Source organism: Anomaloglossus baeobatrachus, chromosome 5, assembly GCF_048569485.1.
Source record: "Anomaloglossus baeobatrachus isolate aAnoBae1 chromosome 5, aAnoBae1.hap1, whole genome shotgun sequence".
In the NCBI taxonomy this organism is placed as follows: Eukaryota; Metazoa; Chordata; class Amphibia; order Anura; family Aromobatidae; genus Anomaloglossus; species Anomaloglossus baeobatrachus.
This window is the reverse complement of record NC_134357.1, coordinates 74,313,321-74,331,208: the sequence shown is the minus strand read 5'-3', so window position 1 is coordinate 74,331,208 and position 17,888 is coordinate 74,313,321. Positions and strand designations below refer to the sequence as shown.

Below are 17,888 nucleotides of genomic sequence, written 5' to 3'. Positions count from 1 at the left end.
GTCTTGCCACCTTCTGTGGAGAAGAAGTGGCAAAGTATGCAGACCCAGCTCATATGAAAGTGATTGAGCTATTTGGAATGCTGTTTGTAGACAGTCCAGGTTTCGCTGGCATAGAGAAGTGTGGTAAGGACCACAATCTTTAGCTTGGTGGTACGACAAAGTCCCCTCTGCACCCGGACATTCTAATAGAGTCTCCCAAACGTGGCACTGTCTTTAGCAATTCTATTGCTGATCTCAGCGTCTATGGTCACTATTCGAGAGTACTGTTATAACGGTACTACTATTTTGATGCTGTTACAAGCAAACGTTGAGTGGTCTTTTGCACTTTGGGGTTTTCTTGTATTTGGGTTTTATTACTAATTTAGCACCATTTTCTATCTATGGCTCCTGTATTGCACTGTTTACTCATTAATTCATTCTGACAGTCCAATGACAAAACTTGCAACTCTTTTATCTAACTTTTCTGAGCTCCTCTCAAATGATTTTTTTGGGCAAGGGAACCAAAGATCCTCTAAAAGCAAAAAGGGGCAAACATCTTTTTATAAAGCTGAATTGCAAAACTTAATAGCCCCAATTACAAAAATTTAAGCCAATTATATGTCTCCAGAGGTGGATGAGGTGTAAAACCCCTGTTAATAAGCACTACAACGGAGACTACGTAGACTATTCAGTGACTTGCAGTCTTCGGTAATTGGGAGTGAATTCTTTGAAAGGTAGTGGGTGGCCGAGCAGTCATGAAGGCCGATAGATACTTAGCATATCCATAGCGAGTGGCTGGTGATGCAAAATAAGACAAGATTGGCAGACATACCCAGGGTCATTCTAGATGGAACCTGGTTCTTCGTAGACTTGTCAAATATGAACTATAGGATGGTCCGCTGGACTTAGTACTGCTTCGAATTGGACATACAGCTACAATTCTACAGCCTTCAAGCACATTGAGCAACCATAAAGAGTTCTGTCCCACCGGGTATGATTTGAAACTATCAAATGTTTGTGTTACTTTTTATAAAGGAAGTAATTTGTGACATAACTCGTTTATGAATTGCAAGGAGTTTTTGTAGAACTTGGTCATAGACTATGTAATTTAACTTTTAGATTGTGTGGAATATCTGATATTCGGATTTTGGACAGGGACCTCTTGATGCCAGATTAAAGCATATTCCCTGTATTACGTCGCAGAACAGGTTTTAGTTTTTATGGATGAATAAGAATACAGAAAAGCACGCTCATAACTGCCCCAACACATACAAAGATGCATCACCATGAAGAAGGAACACTTCTATATCATTGTGTCCATAAATATAAAAACAATACATATTGTTGATATTCAGGTTAACAAAGGATATTCTAGGCAAGGCTGCCCGAACACACACCAAGTAGATGGCTAGCTGATTTGCTGGCCTATAGACTACAGTGAAGAAATGATTCACTCTCATAAATCTGCTGATAATCAAAAATTTCCATCATTTATCAGAGACTAAGTTGTTAAGAAGATATCTGCATCTTTATATGATGGCGGCAGGATCACCACAAACCTTCTGCAAACATTACATTAGGATTTACCCTTCTTCAGGCTCCTGATCATAAATTTCTGAACAATATTAACTAGAAAAAAAAATAAAAAAAACAATATTACAGCCACGGAGACAACAAACCACTTACTGGAACCCATCGGTAAAGGATGGCAATCGGTACATTGGTTGTCAAGATTCAATATCTTATATTTCATCTATTGAGTTATTATAAATTAATAATTAATATATATATTTCTTAAATTCTAACAGCCGTGAAGACAAACAACTAAAAGAAGAGTCACAGGGATAAGGGTCTATTCAGATTGTCATCTTTTCTGTTGCCAATTGGTCATAAAGAAGACAATCAGACGACAAGAATTCTATGTGCATAATAATTGCTAATCCGATCCTTCTGTGCCCATGGAGTATCCTTGATATTGGTAGAACAGCTGCTGATATTGTTCTGCCGATAACAATGATTTTAATGCGAGCAAGATCGAGCTAGTCTCCTGACAAACAAGCATTATGTTAATTTTTTGGGTGATGGACAGTCTGACTACACAAGCCAATAAATGGTGTGAGGCCACGTTCACACGTTGAGTATTTGGTCAGTATTTCACATTAGTATTTGTAAGGCAAAATCAGGTTTGGAACAATGAGTGGAAAAGTAGAATAAACCCACTCCCACTTCTGTATTTTTAGCCCATTCCCGATTTTGGTTCCCAAACACTCATGTACAATACTGACCAAGTACTGAACGTGTGAACGTGGCCTAAGAGCGATTACATTGCTGCCTCATTTACTATCCTCAACATTGAAATTGCAATACCAAGAAGGAAAAGTTAATGAAATATGGAAATTACAGAATGCATAGACATGTTAGTGATATGCAAATTATGAAAATGTAAGAAATAAAATAAAACATTTCAATTTATTCAGTATTAAGTGTCAGCGACTTGTCTCCCATTGTGCACAACTGGGTCGTCATTGCTTGAAAATTACAAAGGCAACTGCCAGCAGCAGATCTTGATGATTTACCCAAGCACAGCAGAACAGCAAAACAATCCTCAGATGACCATTAATAACCTCACTAATAAGATAGTAGACAAGGCATGTAAGTGCAAGAGGTTCAGTTACTAAATAAATCAAGATAGGTTGAAAATTTTGTTTCCATTTTTTCATCATTTACATATCATTAACATGTGTCTATTCATGCTGTTATTTCAATAATTCCATGACTTTTCCTTTGTCATGTTACAGTTTCAATGTTGAAGAGTGTATATACCGTATACTGGCATCATTGGAATGGAATGATCCAGTTCCAAATGGCACTGTGCAACTTAATTTGTAAGCGTATTCAAAGGCCACCAAGCTCCCAGCATATATCAAAGTGGGTTTTTTGGCATAAGTAGGGCCAATAAGTAGTCTTGAGCGAGAAGTTAACTATTCGTACTCGCTATGCTGTTAGTGAGTACTATCCGTTACTCGCATATTCGTTACGAGTAGCGGGCACAATATAAGCCAATGTGAAATACTCGCTAAGTAGCGAGTAACCCGAAAGCCTTACTATTCGCTACTCGCACGAAAAATACGGCTTTCGGGTTACGCACTACTTATCGAGTATTTCCCATTGACTTACATTGCACCTGCTACTCGTAACGAATATGCAAGTAGCGGACAGTACTCGCTAACTACTCGCTCAACACTATCTACTTTCTCTCTATCTCTCTCTCTATATTAGCCATGGCCAAAGGTGTTGGCACCCTTGAAATTGTTCCAGGAAATGAAGTATTTCTCCCAGAAAATTATTGCAATCACCCATGTTTTGTTAATACACAGGTTTATTTCCTTAGTGTGTATTTGAACAACACAAAAAAACTGAATAAAGAGCAAATTTGACATAATTTCACACAAAACTCCAAAAATGGGCAGGACAAAATTGTTGGCACTTTTCAACATTGTGGGTAAACAATTTTGTTTCAAATTATGGTTGTTCAAATTCACATTTGGCAAGTAACAGGTGTGGGCAATATGAAAATCACACTTGAAATCAGATAAAAAGGGAAGAAGTTGACTCAATCTTTACATTGGGTGTCTATGTTGCTACACTAAACATGGAGAACAGAAAGAGGGGAAGAGAACGGTGTAAGGACTGGAGAACCGAACTTGTTGAAAAATATCAACAATATCAAGGTTACAAGTCCATTTCCAGAGATCTCGATGTTCCTTTGTCCACGGGGCACAACATAATAAAAAGTTTGCAACGCAGGATAGTTTGAATGGTGGATAAGGAGCCCCAATCAAGTTCCAAAGAAATTCAAGCTGTCCTGCAGGCTCAGACTGCTTTACTGTCAGCACAAACTATCTGTCCATATTTGAATTAAATGAAACGCTATGGCAGGAGACCCAGGGGGAACTTACTGGTTTCACAGAGACATAAAAAAGCTAGACTGCCGCTTGCCAAAATTTATGTGAGTAAGCGAACATCCTTCTGATAAAGTTTCTTGTAGACAGATGAGACCAAGATAGAACTTTTTGTTAAAGCACATCATTCTAACGTTTACTGAAAACTGAATGGGGATTACAATGAAAAGAAACAGTACCTACAGTCAAATGTGGTGGAGGCTCAAAGATTTTTTGGGGTTATTTTGCTGCCTCTGGCACTGGGTGTCTTCATTGTGTGCAAGGCGTTATGAAATCTGAAGGTTTGCCAAATAATTTTTGGTCACAATGTAGTGCCCAGTGTCAGAAAGCTGGGTTTGCATCCTGGGAAATGAGCTTTATAGCAGAGCAATGACTCCAAGAATACTTAAAGAAGCCCCAGAAACAGATGGAAACAAAGCGCTGTAGAGGTCTGAAGTGGCAGCAATGATCTAAATCCCATTGACACCGGTGGAGAGATCTTGAAATTGCTGTTGGGAGAAGACGCCTTCAAATATGAGAAACATGGAGCAGCTTACAGAGAAGAGTCCAAAACTCCAGGTGAGAGGTGTAAGAAGCTTGTGGCTGGTTATAGGAAGCGATTGATTCGTGTTGTTTATTCCAAAGGGTGTGCAGCCAAATAAAGAGTTGAGGGTGCCAACTATTTTGTCCGGCCATTTTTGGAGTTGTGTGAATTTTTTTTGGTTGTTCCAATATACATAAAGGAAAAAAACGTGTATGACAAAACTTGTAATTGCAATAATTTTTTAGGGGAAATTCTTCATTTTCTGGAACAATTTCAAGGGTGCCAACACTTCTTTCAGCCATGACAGTGTATTACAATTTGAGTCAGTGGTGGATGTACATGGCTTCTGTTAGGCTCGCTTCACATCAGTGGTATTTCGCCGGAAAGTCGCATCCGGCACAAATGCGTTTCAGCTCCATTCATTTACAATGGTATCGCGGCAAGATGCGGTCACATGCAGTCATGTGTGTCGCACGTGACCGCATCTTGCCGCGATACCATAGTGAATGAATAGAACTGAATGCATTTGTGCCGGATCCGGCTTTCTGGCAAAATACCACTGATGTGAGAGCGGCCTTAGAGGTGTTCACGATAGTACAAGATATTACCTATACATAGGACACAAGTTGCAATACCACACACAACCATTGAGAGCAGTATTGTGTCAAATACTGTGCTACAGGGTACACCGGGTGGATTACAACAGTTCACACACGGATGGCCTAGTGTTATAAAATTCTGGAAAAGCCTTTTACACCTTTTTTAGAGTCAAAATGCTATACAATCTGAAGCAATAGGTGATTTCTTTACGAAGCTCAAGTTCACTAAAGGTAATAAGGTAATCCCAACTGGATTTGGGGACCATTCAAATATAGGATCAGATTACAAGAAGAATAAATTGGATTGGTCACTAAATCCTTCTTAGCGGTGACAGGCTTTCCTCCGAGAAAGGTGTCACAGTGACAATAATGTGTGCCTAGACTGCTGCCGGAAAACAACGTACAAACAGATATATTCCTCAAATCAACAAAACTGATTATATTCACAAAGTAACATGTAAATATGGATGTAGAAGGGATGAATTTCCCAATATTTTATTTTGGGTTTTCCATAATTTATCCACTATTAAAACTTTTTAAATTAAAGGGAGTTTTCCAGGCGATCAAAGTAAAAGATCCAAATCTAACAGTTATATTGGCCCAGGTCCTTTATCTTCTGGTCGTTGCTCCATTCCAGGTTTTATGGTTGACACTGGAGAACATTTCTATGTTGTTAGGAGGTGAGTGAAGGGTCCTGGCTGATTCCTAATTTTACGAGCTAAGCCAATCCACTTCTGTGTCAACTAGAGATGAGTAAATCTGAAAAAATTCAAACTTGCCAAATTGTGCAGATTTTCCAGGTATTTTCTGCTAATTGAATGTCCCATATTATGCTCAGGAGTCTCTTCCTAGCGCATAAGTGTAAAAAAAAAATACCTAACTCACATGTCCAAGCCTTCTGTTACTCCCTGCCCGCTGCCTGGTTCTCCGAGATTCCACTGCGCCACATCTCCGGCCTGGTGTTCATTCTAGGCCGTGACTTCCAGCTGTGAGCAGGCCCCAGGCATGGGCAGTGACCTTGCGAGGCCTGCCTGAAGGTGAATATCCCAGCTTAGAGTGAACCCCGGATTGGAGGTGTGGAGTACCTAACAGCAGACACTGAGCAGTGGAGAGGACAGCTGTGAGAGAAGTTTTTCATTCTTTCTTTGCAACCTTTTTCTGCTGCCATTTTGCTCAATTCAAAAGGATCTACTTAAAAAATCTGCATTCTCCAGAATGTGGATTTTTGTAATATTTTAGTAAATTTAATTTGTTTATCTCCATCAACCATTTAAATTAATAGTCAACCGCCTCATTTATTCATTACTATGATAATCTGCTGAAATGAGAAAAGCTGCAATGGTAGAGAAATGGGATGAAACAGCAACCAGGGCAATTGGGATGAGCTGGGTAAAGTGCCAGGATTGTCACATCTAATGGATGCAACAATCCTGGGCGGCTGCACGCTGCAATTTTTAGGCTCGGGTGGTCCAATAACCATGGGAATCTGCAGCCTGACAACACCAGCCACTAGCTGTTGGCTTTACCATGGCTGGGTATCAAAATTGGTTTTTTTTTTAATTATTTATTTAAATAATTAAAAAAAAAAAAGCCACATGGGGCCCCTCTTATTTTGACACACAGCCAAGATAGGCACATGGCTGGGGACTTCAGGCTGTAGCCGTATGCTTTATCCGTGTTGGGTACCATAATATCGGGGGACACTAAGCCAGTTTTTTAATTTATTTTCACACCACTACACATACACAGACAGTGTGTGCAATTGCAAGCAGTCAGACATGCTGACACACAGGGTGGAGGCACGGTCTGACTGCAACCAATTACAGGCGCTGGGACTGCTGGTAGGCGGGGGAAGCAGTGCATATGTCTGAGGTTAATGAGTGGCCCAGGAAGTAGTGTTAACGCAGCGCGGGAGTCTGGTAAGTATAATGCGCCTGCTATAATCCCCCTATCACTTTTACCATCATTTTAAAGAGCTTGATTCAGGTCCTCATAGACTTATATGGGGATCGGCGTCCGGTCAGATATCTGAAATATTTTTTTTTTATTTTAAATCTGTTGATTCCGGATATCTCCTCATGAGAACTGTTTTATGTCAATATAGCACATAATAATGGTAATTTAGAAGGATAAACTTGTGGACAATGAAATGAAACAACACTCAGTAGTAATACCTTTCTCTGAATCGCCATGTGATGGGGACTTGCTTCTTCTCTTAGAATCCGGTGTAGAACTCTCTTTACTGCTGGTTCCATTTTGTTTTCCAAGTCCACCCTTAAAAAATAGGTTCATGAACGTTTTCGACCGTTGTAGGCCTGGACTTTCAGGAGTGGAACGCTTCTCTTTTTTCTTTTTCTTTCTGGCCTCTGCAAAAATTAGTAAGAATAACGAATGAATGAAGACTTCAGCATGATTTTTGCATTTTTATTCTGAAATAAAAATAGTTCTAATGTTGCCTTTTTTGTATATGCACCTTATTCATTATTTCATTTACGCCCTTTTTTAACTTTAACGCTTTACTCTGCCATATCTGTTTTTTTCTTTTTGGTTCAGCATTATGGTTGCGGTTACGTTTATCTAGATCCTAATTTATCATTTAGGACTTTTTGTAACATTTTTGGGCAGAGATATTTAATATTCTAAAAGAGTAGAAAATTGTTATTTATTTTTTGCCTATGATGAAGTCTAACGTGCAGAGTTCTAAAGCTTACTGGGAAGATTATCCTTTTACTCTAAAAAGGAGTAAAAAAAACCCCAAAAGACTAAAAGAGCACAAAAATAGGCATTTTTTATTTTGCACTAATTGATCAAACATTATGTGCCCATTTAGATAAATTTAGTGGATACATAGACAAAAAAGATTACTGAAAGAGAACCTGTCACTGGTTTTACGCTGTCCGAATCATGATTCTGCGTTATTGCAGTCAAGTATGTATTTCTATGTAACATAGAGGGGTTTAAAAAAAAAACCAGTTTGAAAAGTTAGACAGAACCACTAGGAGAGACGAGACTAATCCAGAGCATCCACTGCCCCCCTCTAGGTGATTGATAGCCCTCTCTATGTGCACATATGTACACACTTATTTTATTGACATAGGTTTGCCAAGGCAGAGCAGCTGGGTAGCACCATTATTGCATACTTATCAAATGTCTCAAACTTGCCGAGACAGTCTCGATTTTTCCGATACAACCCGTTCAAATTAAGGCTGGTCTGGGCCAATAGAGGCGAGTGAATGTAAACCGCACCCGAAGTGGAGGGTCCCAATTGGATCGTGGTCTGTGTGTGGGCTGGACTATGGTGTAAGGAAGTGGAAGTGGAAGTGCTGCCTGCACCCATCTTGAGGAAAATGTGATGTTTTGCAATGCAATGTACTGTATTAAATGTGTTTTATGTGTTTGGTAAATTACATGCATTTTAGTTGGGCACATATAGGGTTAACTGTTTCAGACTAGGAGGAGTTTTATGGGGAGACTAAGGGGCACTTTGCACACTGCGACATTGCAGGCCGATGCTGCGATGCTGAGTGCGATAGTGCCCGCCCCCGTCGCAGCAGCGATATGTGGTGATAGCTGGCGTAGCGAAAATTATCGCTACGCCAGCTTCACACACACACTCACCTGCCGTGCGACGTCCCTGTGGCCGGCGACCCGCCTCCTTGTTAAGGGGGCGGGTCGTGCGGCGTCACTGCGACGTCACATGGCAGGCGGCCAATCGGAGCGGAGGGGCGGAGATGAGCAGGATGTAAACATCCCGCCCACCTCCTTCCTTCCGCATATCCTACGGAAGCCGCGGTGATGCCGGTAGGAGATGTTCCTCGCTCCTGCGGCTTCACACACAGCGATGTGTGCTGCCGCAGGAGCGAGGAACAACATCGGACCGTCGCGTCAGCGTAATTATGAATTACGCCGACGCTGCACCGATGATACGATTACGACGCTTTTGCGCTCGTTAATCGTATCATCTAGGCTTTACACACTGCGATGTCGCATGCGATGCCGGATGTGCGTCACTTTCAATTTGACCCCACCGACATCGCATCTGCGATGTCGCAGTGTGCAAAGTGTCCCTAAGGCCACATCACACATCTGCTGAAAAAATGCAAGTGTGGCATGTTCCGTTTTGACCATCAGTGTGTCTTCTGTGTGCCATCCGTTTTACATCTGAGTGATATCCGTGTGACATGTACCGGAAAAAACACGTGACACTGAAATGAATGTGTTTTATTATATGTTAAAGATGTGCATAGATAGATAGATAGATAGATTTTACATCTATTAATCAAATAAATACATAATTAAAAGAAAAAAAGATGTGTGGCCCCCCCATTTTTGATAATCAGCAAAGGTAAGGCAGAGAGCCTTAACCTTATATTATCAGGATGGGAAAGTTCATGGTTATTGGGTCCTTCCCAGCCTAAAAATACCAGCCCGCAACCGCCCCAGAAGTGGTGTATTACCCGGCGCCTCTGAAGAGTGGTGCAAAAGTAACATTAATGCCTATCAGAGTCGCCAAGTCATGCACAGCACAGCATGAGCCGGAGTGTGAAGTGTGACTCAGAAACCATGAACAGCAGTAACATTACTGATGCCACCGCTCATCAGAAGCGCAGGATCTCACGTATCACAGACTGACCCGGAATTGCCTGTTAAAAAAGTCTATGGAGTGTCAGAACGATGCTCCATAGACTTTGTTTGTTGGATTCGCTCTGGACTACATGGGACTAGCTGGGATTTCTTTTTGCTTTTGAATAAAGTGGTGAACGATGGTAAGTGTCTTGTTTAATTTCTCTTTGTTTGTACGTTTATGTTTTTATCAGATATCCTTTTTTATACTACGACAGATTTGATGGACTATGACAGATGTGGTGTATTACGGCGGATACGGTGGTCAATGGTGGAGCTGCAAGGTTTTTTTTTAATAAAATGGTAAACGAGGGAAAGGTTTTGGGAGTGTTTATTGAAATAATGTGTTAATGTGAAATAATTTTTTATGTGTGTGTCTTTTTTTTGGATTACTGGTTCAATAATGGATGTGTCTGACAGACGCCTTTCCATTACTAACACCAGGGCTTGATGACAGTTGACATTAAACAGCTGACATCAACCCCGTAAACCATTAACCTGATTTCCACCACACTAGGGCAATCGGGAAGAGCCAATATGAAATGCCAGAATTGACGCATCTAATGTGATACATCATTTCTAGGGCAGCTGCAGGCTGCTATTTTTAGGCTGAGCAAGGCCCAATAACCATAGCCCTTCCCAACTTGATAATATCAGGCCTCAGCTGTCTGCTTTAGCTTTCCTGGTTATTCAAAATAGGGGGGGGATCTCACGTCATTTTTTCTTTTAATTAATTATTTGGTTAATAGATGTAAAATCTATCTATCATCTATTTATCTTTTTATCTATATCTCTATCATCTTTGCACATCTTTAACACATAAAATTGTCTAACTTCTTGAATGCATTTAATTCTTGTACATGTCACACGGACGGCATAAAGATGTCCCATGAATATCATCTGTGTGCTGTACGTATTGTTCACCGACCCATAGACCTCTATTGGCCCTCGTCAGCCGTGCTGACGCTAGGAAGGCCGAGTAAATTGTATGTAATGGATTAAATTTCGGGCTGGTTGAGCGCTAGTGAATGGGCTGCCAGTCTTTGTAGGTGATTCGCTTTATTAATAATAGTAATAAAAAGGATAACTCCTGGTTTATACAACGCGTTTCAGCAAAGTCTCTGTTGCTTTCCTCAGGTATAACAGGAGTGATTTACATACATTAAATTTATAGGTGAAATAAAGACCCCACAGGTGGAATTTGGCCCTCGTCAGCCGTGCTGACGCTAGGAAGGCCGAGTAAATTGTATGGAGAGAGACCCAGGTGAACTAGGAGACCCATGTGAAGGGGTTAACGATACAGAGAAGGACTTGTGTCAGTGGATGCTAGTGAACAGTGAACTACAGTGACAGGTACCTCAATCAAGAATACAGAAAGTGAGCTCTTGTCACCATGTTGGGACATGAGTTCCCCTATAGAGAGCTGTGGGTGGATCATAGCCAGGAGTCTATGACCCTCCAAGAATGGACTTTGTCTGAGTAGGACTCATAATGACATGACCTCTCTAGGGGAGGCCTCGCATGTTAATTGGTAACTGAGATTAGCTGTGGGTGGATGTAGCATTACACCTCGACCCATGCGGCCCTCACAGGGGAAAACAAGGTCTCCTAAGATGGTTGACTGGACTGTTTTGAGATACAAGTATATAAAGTACCAGGTAAACAAACTGTTGATGATGTATCTTGCTTACAGCAAATGAATAGTACATGAAGCATCATGCCTACTATCTGATGTATATAGTTGTTACCAAGTTGAAGCTCAGTATGAGACATTTTTGGACTTTGGTCTCTCTTGATTCGTTGTGAACCATGTGGTCCTAGCCTACCATATCCAATGGCAACAGGCAGTTTGCGGAGGTGTATCGCCCATGTAACAACCACCACAGATACACACACCTAGCCAGGAACCGCATTTTCATGTAGCGTGGTGGGGCACCGAAGTACCTCACCTACGGCTATCGCCCCCAGTCGCGTTACACTGGGCCAGAACGTAAGCAGTTAACAGCTCCCTGAGCCTATCTGCTCTAAAGCCCGCTTTACACGCTGCAATGTATCTTACAATGTGTCGGCGGGGTCACGTCGTAAGTGACGCACATCCGGCATTTTAAGGTACATTGCAGTGTGTGACAGGTACGTGCGATTGTGATTGAACGTTAAAACGTTCATCGCACGCACGTCGTACCTTTCTCTAGAATTGCACGTCAGATTGTTCATCATACCCGGGGTAGCACACATTGCAGCGTGTGACACCCCGGGAACGATGAACAGATCTTACCTACGTCCTGCGGCTCCCGGCCAGCAATGTGGAAGGAAGGAGGTGGGCGGGATGTTTACGTCCCGCTCAGCTCTGCCCCTCTGCTTCTATTGGTCGGCTGCCGCGTGACATCGATGTGACGCCGAACGTCCCTCCCACTCCAGGAAGTGGATGTTCGCTGCCCACATCGAGGTCGTATGGACGGGTAAGTACGTGTGACGGGGGGTTACTCGTATGTGCGGCACATTCAACAAATTGAACGTGCCACACATATGATGGGGGCGTTGCAAATCGCATACGATATTGTATGCGAAATTGCAACGTGTAAAGCAGGCTTTAGAATGGGCAGTTAATAAAAGCACTAGTGTTTACAGCAAGCTCCTCCATTACAGCTTGGATTGGAGAAAACTTAGAGAAATACTTTGGCGTAGTGTTGGGGCTCTATTGCATTGATCAATTCAGTAGCTAAATTTCTCTTTATTCATATATTCATGGCAGTAATGCAGATTCCATTTTTCACATTTTCACTCTTACATATAGCTATTGGATTTTTCAAGTCAGTATTCACACAGCAGTTTCTGCTATTTCATGTATTCCCCTTACATAGTCACTGGTGTGCATACCTTATCTCCCCATAGTGATGTTTTTTTAGGTTTTTGCACCCAGTTCGGACTTAGAATGGTGTTCCAAACGTTATTCCTATTTGGAGAAAACTTAAGGCGCATCATGTAACCCTTTGATTACCATGGTCAGTGACTGAGGAACGATCTCAGGGGACTCCCCAACTCTGAAACTGGGGGACCCGACTGCAGCTCTGTTAATTAATCTGAAAAATTTCAGCGCTGTCTGATCAGTAATAAGTGAAGAGACCCAGCGTATAATTAGTATACAGGAATATTTTTAATACATTATAAGTAAAATAAAGAATACAGTGCCTTGCGAAAGTATTCGGCCCCCTTAAATTTTTAAACCTTTTCCCACATTTCAGGCTTCAAACATAAAGATAAAAATTTTAATGTTATGGTGAAGAATCAACAACAAGTGGGACACAATTGTGAAGTTGAATGAAATGTATTGCTTATTTTAAACTGAAAAACTGAAAAAAAAAATAAAATAGAAAAGTGGGGCATGCAATATTATTCATCCCCTTTAAGTTAATACTTTGCAGCGCCACCTTTTGCTGCGATTACAGATGCAAGTCGCTTGGGGTATATCTCTATCAGTTTTTGCACATCGAGAGACTGAAATTCTTGCCCATTCTTCCTTTGCAAACAGCTGGAGCGGAGTGAGGTTGGATGGAGAGCGTTTGTGAACAGCAGTTTTCAGCTCTTTCCACAGATTCTCGATTGGATTCAGGTCTGGACTTTGACTTGGCTATTCTAACACCTGGATTTGTTTATTTGTGAACCATTCCATTGTAGATTTTGCTTTATGTTTGGGATCTTGTTGGAAGACAAATCTCCGTCCCAGTCTCAGGTCTTTTGCAGACTCCAACAGGTTTTCTTCAAGAATGGTCCTGTATTTGGCTCCATCCATCTTCCCATCAATTTTAAACATCTTCCCTGTCCCTGCTGAAGAAAAGCAGGCCCAAACCATGATGCTGCCACCACCATGTTTGACAGTGTGAATGGTGTGTTCAGGGTGGCGAGCTGTGTTGCTTTTACGCCAAACATATAGTTTGGCATTGTGCCCAAAAAGTTCGATTTTGGTTTCATCTGACCAGAGCACCTTCTTTCACATGTTTGGTGTGTCTCCCAGGTGGCTTGTGGTAAACTTTAAACAACACTTTTTATGGATATCTTTGAGAATTGGCTTTCTCCTTGCCACTCTTCCATAAAGGCCAGATTTATGCAGTGTACGACTGATTGTTGTCCTATGGACAGACTCTCCCACCTCAGCTGTAGATCTCTGCAGTTCATCCAGAGTGATCATGGGCCTCTTGGCTGCATCTCTGATCAGTCTTCTGCTTGTTTGAGATAAAAGTTTGGATGAACGACCAGGTCTTGGTAGATTTGCAGTGGTATGATACTCCTTCCATTTCAATATGATCACTTGCACAGTGCTCTTTGAGATGTTTAAAGTTTTGGAAATCTTTTTGTAACCAAATCCGGCTTTAATCTTCTCCACAACAGTATCACGGACCTGCCTGCTGTGTTCCTTTGTCTTCCTGATGCTCTCTGTTCTTTAAACAGAACACTGGGACTATCACAGAGCAGGTGCATTTATGGAGCCTTGATTACACACAGGTGGGTTATATTTATCATCATCAGTCATTTAGGACAACATTGGATCATTCAGAGATCCTCAATGAACTTCTGGAGTGAGTTTGTGCACTGAAAGTAAAGGGGATGAATAATATTGCACGCCCCACTTTTCAGTTATTTATTTTTTTTTAAAAGTTTAAAATAACCAATACATTTCATTCAACTTCACAATTGTGTCCCACTTGTTGATTCTTCATCATAACATTAAAATTGATATCTTTATGTTTGAAGCCTGAAATGTGGGAAAAGGATGAAAAAGTAAAGGGGCCGAATACTTTTGCAAGGCACTGTATGTAAAATCACAAAAGAAGTAAAATAAATAGTAATTTCTAAATGGAAATAAAAATAAAGAAATAAAAAAAATAAAGTCTTCAACCACATTGATACTATTATTCAGTATAGAGTACATTGTGCTGTACACATGATAATTAAAAACAGAAATCCAACACATATTAGGGTTAGAAAAATAGAAATAAATGTACAAATGTTTTGATCCCCCCCCAAAAAATTATATACGTTACACAATAAATGATACATATCGCTTGGAAAAAAAATACCGTACTTCCTGCTAATAATATAAGGCCTCATACAGCCACAGCAGTGAAAAGCAGGCCTATGGAAATTAATAAAATTGACTGATAATTATATTAACAACGTGTTTGGTTTGTTTATTACGGTCATGCGCACTATGAAGCCAAGGATATATGTCCTGGCTTCAAAGAGGTCTAGTGTGCATGACCGAGAATGCCTAAACCCGGCGTCTAAGGCGGTGACAACGGACATAGATATGCGCGTCACCCCAGATGACGGTAGGCAATGGGCATTGAATAGCATGTTAACTTGTCCCTGTGGGCAGATTAGTCGGGGGAAATAAGGCCCTTGCGACTAGTCCCTGCACTCATTAGCATATCATAAAGGATCTTTAGAAATATTAATCCAGCTAAGGCTCTGGTCACATCACATATGTCACATACACATAGCATAAGCATATGTCATAAGTCATTCTCAACAAAAACTTCTGTGGACCATTATTTGATGGAAGAGTTTCCTGTAGGTAAACCTTTGGGCGCTTTGCATTTTATACCTTTCTTTGTTCAATAAGGTTTAGGCAACTACACTTTTCCACAAAGCAGAATAAATGTGATAAAGTCAGTTAAGGAAAATAGTAAAGAAAACATAAAATAAATATTTGGATTTCAACATGAAGAATACATATATAGAAAAAAAGATAAAATGAATGAAGCAAAAAAACTCACCCCACAAAGTAAGGTAACTTTGAGATCTTTTGATAGGCTTTCGAGGTTTGCTAAGAGCTAATAACAAGGCTGTTTTGGGGGATTCTGAGCTTGGAAAATCTCCTGATGGTTTCCTCTGCTTCTTCTTAAACTGGGATTCAAGAAAACTCTCTGATCTTATGGCAGTGTCTTTAAGACGAACAGTGGGATGCACAATCCTTTTGGTTTCACCAATGACCATTCCCATCTTGTGAGATCCTTCTTGATCCAGGAGCCCTGATGATAACATGTTGAGATCTGTTTGTATGGCAGTCTCTGACCGGTCCAAATAATTGGTCTCAAGTAAAGCTTCAGTAGAAATGCCAACATCGATCATTCCTGGTTCATATAAGGCTGGGCTGGAAATGAGCGCTTGATGGTATCCATTCATAGAACCTGGAGGAGGTCCAGAGGAATAGGAAGAAATAGAAGAGCTGGTTTCCGATGCTTGAGATAGTTGCTGCAATTGGCCATTGGTTACTGGTAAGAGGGAAAAGAAACATAAAGAAATGAAAGAAATCTGCTTCTTTCCCTTATTGATCAGCTGTTAATGCTTTTACTTCAGGAAAAACGTAGTATTCCATGTAAATGCATGGAGAAGTCATGTCCACGGGGAAGGTAGACACTTTTACCCAGTGGAACTATGTTATGGCTCACCTGAACAGGAAAGTCACCTAAATCTTTAGTATAGTTGTCTCATTTGTTGGACACTTTTTCTTTGTTAGAAAGTCTTGTGGAATGATAAGCTGCACACAGGAGGTCCCATGCCTGGCATTGTAAATAGTAAGCTCTTGGTGAACTTTCAAGTTCTCTACATTCCCAAGAATTGAAACATTAGCTCCCATCAATATCATTGAGCTGTCTGTGTAAGGCCTCTTTCACACGTCCGTGAAAAACTACGCACGTTTTTCACGGACTTGTCAGAGGTGCATTTTGCCCTCCGTGAGCCGTGTTGATGACCTACATGTGTTCTTCGTGTGTTATCCGTGATAACACATGGAGAATGAGAACTTTCTGCTCACCTGTCCCTGGAGTCGCTCTCCATGGTGCTGAACTTCGGTCTCCGGTCCTGCCGGTTCCCCGCTGCTGCTGCTTCCGGCCGCAGTGAAGTCAATATTCAATGAGCATAATGACCAGCGGTCGGCAGAAAGTGACAGCAGCGGCAGAGACAGGAGGACAGGAGAAGGTGAGTAATGTTTTGGGTTTTTTTTCTCGCAGACATGTCTATTCTCCAGTGCGTGTCACACGGAACACTACCGTGTGGTCAGTGTGTGTTACGTGTGACCCAACGGGCGTTCCGTGTGACACCCGTGATGCCGGAGATAAAACGGACATGTCGGCATGAGAAACACACGGACACACGTAAGTACGGAACGGACACACGGTCCGTGCGATAATACTTACGTGTCTCCTAAACCAAAGGAATACATAGGTCTACGTGTGTACGTGTCTCCGGTATGTGAGAAAACTGCCAAACACGTACCGGAGGCACGTACGTGTGAAGGGGGCCTAATACAAGGATATTCTGGATCATGTAACTTAAGGGTCTGTTCATACAGAGTTTATTTACGTGGATTTTGAAGGGGATCAGATCTAAAATCCACAATTGATTATGGCTATTCCTGGTACTGAAGCTCGGTGTAGCCCCGTTCTTTCAAGAAGCGTAACTGAGCAGTATACCAAGAACAACCACAACTATATGTACAATGATGTGCCTGGGTAATCCTTGAAGCTACCAGTGGGCATCTTGGCCCCTATATTCAGCTAATATCAAGGGGTTCTAGTACATGGAGCCCACCTAAAGAAAAAGGAAATCCTCTGTAACTCCGAACTTCTAATAAAGTATTTGGAATAGGGTTTTCTAAACAAACCAGCTGCTTTAGGTTAAGTTCACAAGTCAAGTAATCATCTGTTAAAGAGGATCCAGCATCAATCCGTTATGCAAACAACTTTCTTTACTGTTTCGTAAAAATTGATTTTTGCAGGATACGTTCTTTTTTTAACATTGAGTTTATGGAAATTGGATCCATTAACAATGACCTGATATAGATGCCACTGTTCACCTGAATCTGGTGTTGTTTTGGTTTTGTTCTTGCACCCCTCTATTCCTAACATATGTCCCTTTTTCCCTATTTATAAATCTATACTTTTAACCAGCTGGGCGTTGTCCTCAAGAATAGAGATAAGCAAACTTAAGGTTCGGTGTTTGTACGAAACAGACTTTACAAAAAAATAGAGCTCGGGTGCTTAACATATGAACACCACTCTTGCAAGCATCGCTGTGCTTGGGTACGCTCAGTGTTCAGCCCAGTGTGAGCCACTTTCAGTGTTTGATTGGCTCGCACTGGCGGTAACAACAGCATTATTGGATGTAGTGTGTCCAAACAAAATAAAAAAAATTGAAAAACCA

General features: G+C 41.2%; 1 protein-coding gene across 2 annotated transcripts in view; it reads right to left on the bottom strand.

Annotated features, from left to right (window-relative positions):
- The window catches only part of PDZD7 (PDZ domain containing 7), a 133,776-nt gene that overhangs the window by 66,053 nt on the left and 49,835 nt on the right, over positions 1 to 17,888 (bottom strand). The window contains exons 8-10 of one of the 2 annotated variants that reach the window (XM_075352312.1): positions 15,461 to 15,958; positions 7,238 to 7,429; positions 1,567 to 1,608 (exon numbers count right to left, since the gene is read on the bottom strand). In XM_075352312.1, coding sequence (XP_075208427.1) covers positions 1,567 to 1,608; positions 7,238 to 7,429; positions 15,461 to 15,958 — 732 coding nt within the window. The remainder of the gene's footprint in view (positions 1 to 1,566; positions 1,609 to 7,237; positions 7,430 to 15,460; positions 15,959 to 17,888) is intronic. The other variant, XM_075352313.1, reaches the window with a different exon arrangement.